The 10,114-nt window shown below is 50.3% G+C and overlaps 1 protein-coding gene across 1 annotated transcript in view; it reads left to right on the top strand.

Annotated features, from left to right (window-relative positions):
- Positions 1–7,840, top strand: part of SNCG (synuclein, gamma (breast cancer-specific protein 1)) — a 12,170-nt gene extending 4,330 nt beyond the window's left edge. Inside the window, exons 2-4 of the mRNA XM_010134573.1 lie at positions 371–412; positions 1,072–1,199; positions 7,679–7,840. Coding sequence (XP_010132875.1) covers positions 371–412; positions 1,072–1,199; positions 7,679–7,840 — 332 coding nt within the window. The remainder of the gene's footprint in view (positions 1–370; positions 413–1,071; positions 1,200–7,678) is intronic.
- The last annotated feature ends 2,274 nt before the right edge of the window (positions 7,841–10,114 follow it).

Here is a 10,114-nt window from a genome sequence, read left to right on the forward strand (position 1 = left end):
GACTCCTTGTCTCCAAAAACCAGGTGACTTAATACACATTCATTTCTTCTTAATATTGATTCACCCTCAGTTGATGGTTTTTTTCATTTTGGAAATATTCCAGGGACAATTTTTCATACTTCAGCATGGTATAATCAAGATTTTTCAGGTCCAGGCAACGCCAGACAATTTGTAGTTGAAGTTCTCCAACTGCTTACACAAAGGTACTCCTGGACTTTAGCGGAGAAGGAAGCTGGTCCTTTCTGCCAGCTCTGCAAATGGATTATGTCTTAGCAGGAGGTGCCAGCAGCGCGCAGAAAGCCATCGGTGCCCAGAAACCAAGGGTTTCTTTGCCAGGTAGCACTGATGGACCATGTGTTTCCTTTCACAGGTACCAAAACCAAGGAAGGCGTAGTGCAAAGTGTGACCTCAGGTAAGAGCACAGAGAGGTGTGGAAATCTGTGACGTGTTGCTGCACATCTAGGCTGTGGCTCCTGCCAAAAGGAAGGTCTTTGTGGGATGCCACTGATCAGCACGACCTACCATCTGATGAATGGAGGATGCTTGCCAGGAGCGACGGTTCAGGGTCTGCTATTTACAGTGCACATGGATAGGGGAAAATATTTAATTAGTAAAGCAGGTCAAAAAAATCTGACCAGTGTTACTTGGCAGACTCGTATGATTCACAGCGATTCAGACATTCCACAATGTCGAGAGTGCTGCCCAGCATGCAGAGATTTCCTACCTGGGTTGTTAAATAATGCAGAAGGCACCCAGAGAGAAGTCTGCCGTTGCAAAATACCTTGTTTGCTCCATTGTCTCTTGTTCTTACAGTGACTTTTCCATTCTCCAGTTGCCCGCAAACACTGGCAGGCTGCAGTGCTGCCCTCTGAGCAGCATTTTGAGTCACGCTAAAGCCCTCATGTACACGATCTAAATTCAGCCGTGGTCTCATATAAAATATCCAGACAAGGGCTGCGCCAGGGCCAATTTCTTCTCTTACCTCGGTGCAGTCGCTTTATTGTCCCATGACTTTGGCAGCCTTTTGGCAGTGCCCAGCTCATTGACTTTCTGCTTTCGTTGAAATCTCAGTGGCTGAGAAGACCAAAGAGCAGGCCAACATGGTGGGAGAAGCTGTAGTAGCCAGCGTGAACACAGTGGCAAACAAGACCGTAGAAGGAGCGGAGAACATCGCAGCCACTACAGGAGTTGTAAGAAAGGTATGGTTGTTTCTTTGGTGATATGCTGGATGTCTTTGGATTGCACTTAAAGTATCTGCAAATATTTACAGTTGACAGTTTAACCTATTCTATGAGAGGTTCAGCAATACCTGTTTAATTTTATTGTACAATGCCTATATAATCACAGAATCATTCCGTTTGGAAGGGACCATGTGGGAGCATCTAGTCCAGCCCACTTAGGGTCAGTGGGAGCAGGTTGCCCAGCACCACGCCTGGTTGGGTTTTGACTGTCTTCACAGATGGACACTTTGCAATATCCCTGGGCAACCCGTGCCAGTGTTTGACCACCCTCACAGGAAAAAACAAATTTGTAAATCAGTTCGTGCCCATCGCCTCCTGTCCCATCAGTGGGCCCTGCTGGCTCCTTGGTTTCTTATGAGTGTAGAAAAGCATTTTCTCAAGGAACTTGAGGAGCAATGCAGCCAGGCTGCAGCGAGTGTTGGGTGTCAGAGTTCTGGGATGTGTGAGGTGTGCAGGAGCTCAGCCTCAGCTCCAGCAGCTCCACAGGCAGCAGAGGGCAGCAGCAATTCAGACAAAGCCTAGCAGACACCTGACCCTCCTGCTCTGCTCTGTGCTGGTCTTGACAACAACCGAGCTCTTGTTGATCAAGGCTGCGTGACCCAAAACTGTGCACGGATTATGCCAGACTCAGACAAGGCATCTTCTGTCCCCCAGCCTAATTTGGCAAACTGGGTTGCTTCAAGTGAGGGGATTAAGGGGCATGGGAAGGAGCAGAACTGCTCCCTAGATGAAGGCAAAGTCCATCATTAGAGAAGATGCTCTCCCCGGGTGGTAGCAAACAGCAACCATTTATACAGCACACGAGGCTAATATTTGGCAGCTCTTTGGCAAGCCCGCCTGCGTTTCCCCTCTTCAGAGAGCTGTGGTCAATGGTGTTGAGAGCGAGCTCAATCAAAGCCAAGCAAGGCTGGCCAAAATTGTTTTATTGTTCATGCAGTTGGCTGATGAATTTCCTGACCTGTACGTAAACACATTGTGATGTGAAACAAAACTTGTACCCGCCATATAAATCCTGAGAGAATAGCCTAACAAAAGGGAACAGCAGCTACAAGTGACGCAAAATGTCCTTCTGAAAGCACGCGAACAGGACAGATAGAGAAGCTCTGCTGAGCCCTTGGGATACGACTAATCTCTATTCCCTCCGGGAGCAGCCATAGTGATCCCTAATCCCGTGGGGCCAGACTGCCGTGTCCTGCCTTCTGACTGGCTAGGTGTGGGGTGGTTGACCTGGGAGCGCTGGGAATCTGCTGACAGTAGGAATCCATCCTGCAGACACCAAACTGTCTCCCTGTTTGGCAAGGACTGAGAGCAGCAGCAGCGATCCGCTTCCCTTTTCATCCTAAGTGAGAGCCCCCTCAAAGGCTGACGAGCTACAGCTTACAGGTGCCAATTTCCAAGCTCAAACCAGTCCAGCCTCACGGGGGTAGTCTTTTAGACAGTCAGCTGTTCCTTCTCCCGGTAATGGTTCTGGGCTGTGCGGGCTGCGGGCAATACGCAAAAGCTGTGCGTGTTCATGAAGCACCTGAACTGTCATGCTGGCACCTTCCATCGGTGTCTGCCTGCTTGGGGTCAAAAGCGGGATTGGTGGAGAAACGGAGCAGTGCGATGTGCCACATGCCGAAGAGCATAGGGAATGGGGAGCCGGGAAGCTGCTTGGGATGCATGATGTGGTGCCAAATAGCAGAGGTGGTCAGCAGGGTAAAAACAGGAGGAGAAAAGTGAGGCCAGAGGAGTCATAGGAGACAGAAAATCAGGGAAAAAGTTTGTTTCTGTGAAAGAGAGGAGTCGTCTGCTCTGCTGGTTTCGTTCAGCTGAGATGAGGAGTGCACATCTTGCAGTCATCCTCACTCTCCATAGTTCAGCTGCGTCTGCTGGCTACCTCTTGGACAGCGATGACATGGAAGGTTGAGCTGCTTAGGCACACCAAGTGCATCCCAGGTGCTAAAGGTTCATTACCGTGGAGCCAGAGCTGCTCTGGAGCAGGGGCCCTGAAAGGAGCAGAGCGGCTGTGCTGGGCGCCAGGGGCTGTGCTGGGCTCTCGGCACCAGCTCATTTCTCTCTGGATCTGCTCCTATTGTGCTGCGCAATTTGTTATCGGAAACACAGCCAGAGGCTGCCGAGAGCAGCACCAAGCATTGTAACATGTGTGAGACACTAGGAGGGATCAGATACAGCAGTTACATATTTAAAAAATAAATACCTCCTGGTGTGATCTTGCAGTCCTGGATTTACACAGAAGCGTCTCAGCCCCTGAAGTTTGAGAGAGCTGTTAGATCCAGTCCTGAGACTTGTTGGTGCTCTGTCCTGTCCTCCCCCTAATTGCAAAGAGCAGTTGCTAAGCTCTTCTTTCTGCTTCCAACCACCCTCGACGACTTTACAGAAGGGCCGCGCAAAGCGCCCAGAGGTCTGTGCGAGTGCAGGGCACTGAGCTCAGATCTGGGGTGTCGGGTGGCCCAGGAGGCATGTCCCCAGCTCAGCGTTCCCAGTACCCATATCAATTACGGAGAGCTCGTTGACATTTAATCGGGGGGTTTGCCCACTGGGGTCAAGGGCTGGGGAACTCTAAGGACTCTGGGTTAAGTTTTGCTGGGGGAAGCAGCTGCGGGTGGGGCGGTTAAGTTCTGCGGGCGTATCAGATGGTGACTTTGGCCATGGGGAAGAATGCAGCCCTACGTGGAACACGGTGGGCGCTGAAATGTGGACACACGTGGGGCAGCTGACGGCCTGCTGCTAGTTGCCGTCCTCGGTGGGAGCGCTCGGAGCCAGGCAAAGGAAATGGGGCTGGAGTAACTCCATGCCTATGGAGGGGCGCCAAGCACCACAGGAGAGCAACCTCCAGTAGCGCTGGCATCACCCTGTAGGGCTTTGGCACGGGCCTGGCCACTGCAAACTGAGCACAGGGAAGTACTGAATGATTTGGAGGAGTTTTAAAGTATTGACTAAAATTATATATGTAAGTTAAAAGATCATTAACCCCCCCATAATTTTTCTGATACACAGAGGAACGAGACCCATCCGGAATAAGTTTTGTCCATGGCTCTGCACCCACCCCAGTCCCTGGGATGGCCATTAAGGGATGCCAGTGAGATAACCGCCCACTGAACATCCCTGTCTTAGGAGAGGATGAATTCTTCATCTGCATGACACAGCACAAAGTTTGCTGCATTGCAGACACCACGTGGTTGGGAACAAGCGCATGTACATACCAACGCGCAGAGACACAAAATGTCCCGTGGTGACTGGAATACTTCCCCCTGTAGCTGATGCTTCCCTCCACCCTCCACCCAGATCTTGCCTTTAGATCTGTTTGCCCTGTCATATTGTTTATGGTTGAGCTGTCGGTTCATGGCTCTGCCATTTTGAACGGGGTTTGATCTTTTTTTATCGCGCTCCATTAATTAACTGAGCCATTGTCAGTTACGCGCAACTGCTGGGCGCGTTCCTTGGATCATATCACTTCTCACCGCGCTTGACCTGGCCCACGTGGACCGCACCCACACCGCGGCTTATCGCTTTCATAACAACTGCGCGTTTTGGATGCGGACGGTTGATGCTCGTGGCCATGATTCACACCACCGATGCTCAGGCAGCTGGAGGAATTAGGAGCAGAAGCAGATGAGTGACCTCCCTGTTCAAGCTGCTTTGGGCAGGGCAACACTGAGAGGAGCCAAGGGCCTCTGAGAGGCCACCGAGGGCAGAGCTGCTAAGCAGGAGGAGCAGGGACATCAGCAGCTGAGCTGCCTTACCATGAAGTAGAGTAAATAGCTGAAGCTCTCCCCCTTGGTATTCAAGCTTCGCTGAACTTCATTGCTGCAGCGGTGCATCCCAGTGGTATCCTGTAGCGTCCCATGGAGCAGGGGGGCTGCAAAAGCAGCGTGGAGCAGGGTGCGCTGCTGACAGGCCCTCTTTCTGTGCTCCCCTCTCATCATTGCATCCAGATATACATTTCTTCTGTGCAGAACAGCTGAGTTAGTGGCGCTGGTGAAGCCTTAAGGCCCACAAGACTGTGTGCGTGCTTCCTGGCGAGCAGCCGTGCCCCCCTAATCCTGCAGGGTAATAAACATAGTAATCACGCATTGTTGGTATAAGCAGCCCCAGGAGACCCTGAGAGAGTCTGGCTGTGAGCTGGATGAACGCAAATCTACCCTAAGGGTCCACCTGTCCTTGTGGGGTGAGGCAGGAATCCTGCACACCCATCTGTCTGTCCTGCCCGTGGGTCTGCTGGCTTTAACCAGGGGTTGACCTGAGAGCCGTCAGCATCACCCTGAACGCATTCAGCCTGAACACCCCCCAGGACAGCCCGTTCCTAGGACTGGTCGTGTTGCCTGAGGGTTTACCAGGGAGCGGCTGGGGAATCCTGCCAAGCATCGTTGCTCTTGCTCCAGCGCCCAAGGTCAGGAGCACTACGGGAGGCTCAGCCTCTCTCTACCTCGCGCAGTTGATGGCCCGTGGTGGGCTGTTCCATTTGCAGCAGGTTAGGTTGCCAGTGAACCTCTCTGGGTTTACAGCATTAAAATAATGACAATAAAGATAGATCTTGCTTGCCACCACATTTGTCGGGGTTTTGATGAGTAATGTTCCAGCATCCAGCATTGAGACTCTGCAAGCTTTCTCTGTTAGATAAGGAAGATAATCCTGATAAGGTTGGTTATATCAGAATTTTTGTACATGAATTCTAAGGGCTTCTGTTTCACATAACTATTATGTTAAACTACTTTGTTTTTCTCTCTTCTCTAGCCAAAAAGTTTCAAACCCTCCCCCAAAATTGGATAAAATAGCCCATAACGAACTAAATTTTTTTTTTCATTTTAAATACTTTTTCTAAGGCAATAATATGTAATCTCTGAGGAGAAAAAAACCCTCTTCTGCCGCTTTAAGAGCAGGAGGAGCATTACTAATTATTTCATGGTTGCAACATGCCTTTCCCTTAGAACACTTTATCTCTTTTAATGAGGAGAACGCTGAAAGGAACGGCAATGTTCTTGCTGTCCTCCAGAGAAGCTGGATTTTCACCCTTGCTTTCCTGTCCAGCATCATGCTGTGACTCAGTGTGGCAGCTGGGATTGGTACCCCTGCATGTCTGGCTCTTCATACCAAGTGAAGACCCTTCCATCCTCTGGACTAGTCACTGCCATCCCCAGCCAGCTCACGCCCAGCTGAAGAATGCAGCCCTTCCTCATTCTGGGCAGGGTGGGAAGTGTGTGAGAAAAAGGCCATGAGGAGACGTCCCTAACACAACCTGACACCTCTTCATCCTGCGATTGTGCTGGTTCCTGCACCACAAGTTTAGAAACACTCTCCAGAAATGCGGTTGCTTCCCTTTCTAAAAATAGGTGGATGAGTCACTTTGATCCTGCTGGAGCAGAGTCTTGGCCGAGAGGATGAGTTGTGGATGTAATAAGCAGCACAATAACTGAACACGGGATTCTTCAGCCCACCCGTCGCTCTTGGATGCAGTGTCCTGAGGCAGGGATCCCCTTTTCCATGTCTGTTTCCATTGCAGGTTTCTTTTCTTTCCACCTAACAGCCAAAAAAACCCTCTGGTAAAGCTTCAGAATGCAATTTGAGGCTATTTACCCGCTCTGACCCAACGCGTGCTGTTGCGTTGCGAAGTGCAGCCCTTTCTTTATGGCCATACGCACGTGTCAGGTGCTTCAAAGCCAGTAAAAATTTAGAGGTACTGCTCAAAGAAAAGCTGTGTGATTTCAGCAGTGTTCCCTGGTGATTTGGGGCTGGGCTGCAGAAGTCCTGCCATTTCTGCTTCCCCCTGCTCCAATTCCACCCGCTGTGCACATCCAGCGTGGTCAGGAGTTTTATCTTCTCTTCCCACACAGCCAAACCACGTCTGAAGTAATTGGCTGGCGATAGAAACCTTTCTTTTCTTCTTTGAGTAGGAAGGTAGCTGAAAGGTGTGGGCAAGTGGCTGAAAGAGCCCCAAGTGCTTATGGAAATGGTTGGACCTCAAACGCAAAGAAAAGCTCATCCTTTGCTAGCAGTGTTTTATCTGAGACATTAATGCCACCACGGTATGTGAAGTTAGTACCGGTCTATGCAACAAGTGCTGCGGGTAATGCGGGGAAAGGCTGGGCGTCATCTCTCTCACTCCAGACAAATTCATTTGTCCCTCCCAAACGTCTCCACACTGAAGGAGTCAAAACTCTGGTCTCAGTGACAGGAGAGAAAACTTCAGAAAAAGAACTGCTTTTCTGAAAAAGACCCCAAACCAGGCTGTGAGGAATTGAATTGCTTTTTCATAGGCACCTGCTCTGACAAGCTGCCTGAAGAACGGATTCTGAGCAGTATTTGCCCGCTGTTAAAGCGGGTATTTATTGGCATGTGCAGTGCTCAGAGCCGCTCTGCAGTTCAGTCTGGCTAAGATGAGGGTGATGACTCTGCATGTGGCAGCAAGGACAAACATCTCTCTTGTGACTTGGCAGGAGGACCTGGCTGCGCCGCAGCAGCCCGAGCAGCTGGCAACGGCTGGAGAGGGGGCCCAGGTGACCAGCACAGGCGGCGGCGGAGAGGTGAGGTGGTGCCATGGCCGAGAGGTGGGCTTTTCCCGGGTGTGCCAGTATTCCCGCTTCGTGAGGGTTGCTTGACCAACACCCGAGCTCACTGGTTCTCGCTTTTGCCACTTCCTTTTTTGGGACCAAGGATTTGCCATGAGGGATGGGTTGGACAGATTGTAGACTGCTGCCTGGTTTGGGGCTGTGAACACACGTACAATATTTAATGCTTTCCTACGGTTGTATCATCCTGTGCAAGAGCTTTTTCCTGGTTGCAGCCGTGCTTTAAAAGAGCTTTAGATAACAAGTGAGATTTTTCTGTAGATTTTGAGGTAATGAGTTGGATTTTTCTATAGATCTTTCTATATTTAAATGAGTTCTTGTAAGTTTTGATCTATTCTACCTGCATTATCGTTTTGAAGCCCTGGGCCAAATGCCAGTCTCTGGGCCAAATTCAGTCCATGAGCAAGGGAGGACAACTGCTTATTGTCCAGCCTGGATGCCTTAAAGGAACAAACACTTCCCCTGTAGTATTGCCTTTACAATTTCAGTCCCTTGACTGCCGGCTCCACAAGCCCCGCAGTGCTGCCTGCACCGTGGGATTGCCTCTGGTTCCCAGAAGGAACGGATAGTTCAGTTCTTTTCTACACCTCACATGGTTCTCATTGTTTTGTAGCAGTTTATGGGGTTTTATGGGATGACTACCAGCATTGATTTTTCTCCTGATTTTATTTATTTATGTTTTCCACATAAATATTTAACTGTTTGTGTGTCTGTCTTCTCTCACAGGGTGAAACTGAAGGCAATTGATCACCTTAGGGACTTCTAGCTCAAAAGAGAGCATTCCCAGAGCATTCCAAGAGCATAGCTGGAAATACTAGCTGGCACTGCAACAGGAAAATCCCACTCTCCCCAGGCTAACTACATTCAGCTCCGTAGTCTTTCGGTTGCCTCATACACCAGTCGTACCCTACCTCTAAGCCAGACTCCTCTGGTTGTAAGTAAAGAGCAGGCGTGTGCGAGGGTGCGTGTCCCCCTCCCCACCTGCCTCGTGGCTTCCCGACCCACTCGCTTCATATGATTCGGTTGGGCTCACTGCTCTGTGTCTCGCATCCATCTGCACCGGCACTTGGGACCTCTAGGTATCGCAGAGATATTTTTTTTTATCTAATTAAAAAGTGTTTGAACAACTGTTTTTTTGTCTTGTCCGTTTTATTTGGATGGTTTAGACCTTGATCCTTCCAAACTGATGAACTCTTCCTGTAAAAACGTGGTACTATTAGGCTGCTGCAGAACCAGAGCACTAATCGTCGTGAAGGTGCACAATGGGGATGGCTATGGAAGGTTTGCAGGGGAGACTTGCTGTAGCATGGAAGGCTCTAGCAAGCATGGTTATCATTAATCACACACAGAAAGCTTTGCCTTGCAGAGACCGCAGCTTTCCAGCCAACGGGTGTTTGATCTCAACAAGGAGAAGGAAGAAAAGAGCCTTAGCAAAGGTAACGAGGGCCTCCAAAGGAGGTCCTGTCTCATCTGCCCACACTCTTTTCTGACGTCCTGCAAAACAGCTGCAGAATTTGCCAATTAAACAGAATAACTAAAACTGAGACCAAGGTAAGGGGGTGCAAAGGTTCAGCACTTCCCAGCCGTAGCCCCTGCCTAGGACTGGTCGTGTCCTGCTGCGGCTGCAGCTCGGGGCGCTCTTTATGCATCTTGCACAAAGCAATCACGAGCTGTACCACCGGAGATCAGGACATGTGGTTTCCTCCCACGTGAGCATCCTGCGTCAGGGTAGTGCTGTGCCCATGCAATGGCTCGGTGAGCCTCAGTTTCCCCGCCTTGCTTCCCCAGACCGGCTGCTAGCCAGCCAGAGTGAGCGGAGGTGACAGCCCAAGCAGCCTTTGTCAGGGGTAAGAAAGGTGAATACTGGTTTCTCCTGGAGGAGCAGGGTCTGTCAGAAAAGAGCCCAAATCTGTTAGACATTCAGTTGAACTTTGCTGTGCGTCTGTCTGGTTCACGGCGTGGAAAAGAAGCCAGAGCTTCTACCGGGTGTTCAGGCAAACAGGAGGTGATGGAGGGGGGCTGAAAAACGCGAGGATAGAGGAGGCGTTCAGACAACATCCGAGGGCAGAAGGTGTTTTCGCAAGGGAAATGCCGGGAATCCCCCTGCCCCAGGTAAAGGCCGGTGGAGGCAAACACCAGCACAATGATTTTCTGCTGACAGATCATGGTCTGGCCCATCAAGACTTTCCTTTACGCATCTCACCCTGGGAATTATCGAAGTGGACTTTGTATGTGTCCAGCAACAGCCACTGCCAAGTGTTGCCTCGACTTCACTATACCAGTGACCAACAAAATACTGAAGAA

This window comes from Buceros rhinoceros, unplaced genomic scaffold (genome assembly GCF_000710305.1).
Source record: "Buceros rhinoceros silvestris isolate BGI_N320 unplaced genomic scaffold, ASM71030v1 scaffold9934, whole genome shotgun sequence".
NCBI lineage: Eukaryota > Metazoa > Chordata > Aves > Bucerotiformes > Bucerotidae > Buceros > Buceros rhinoceros.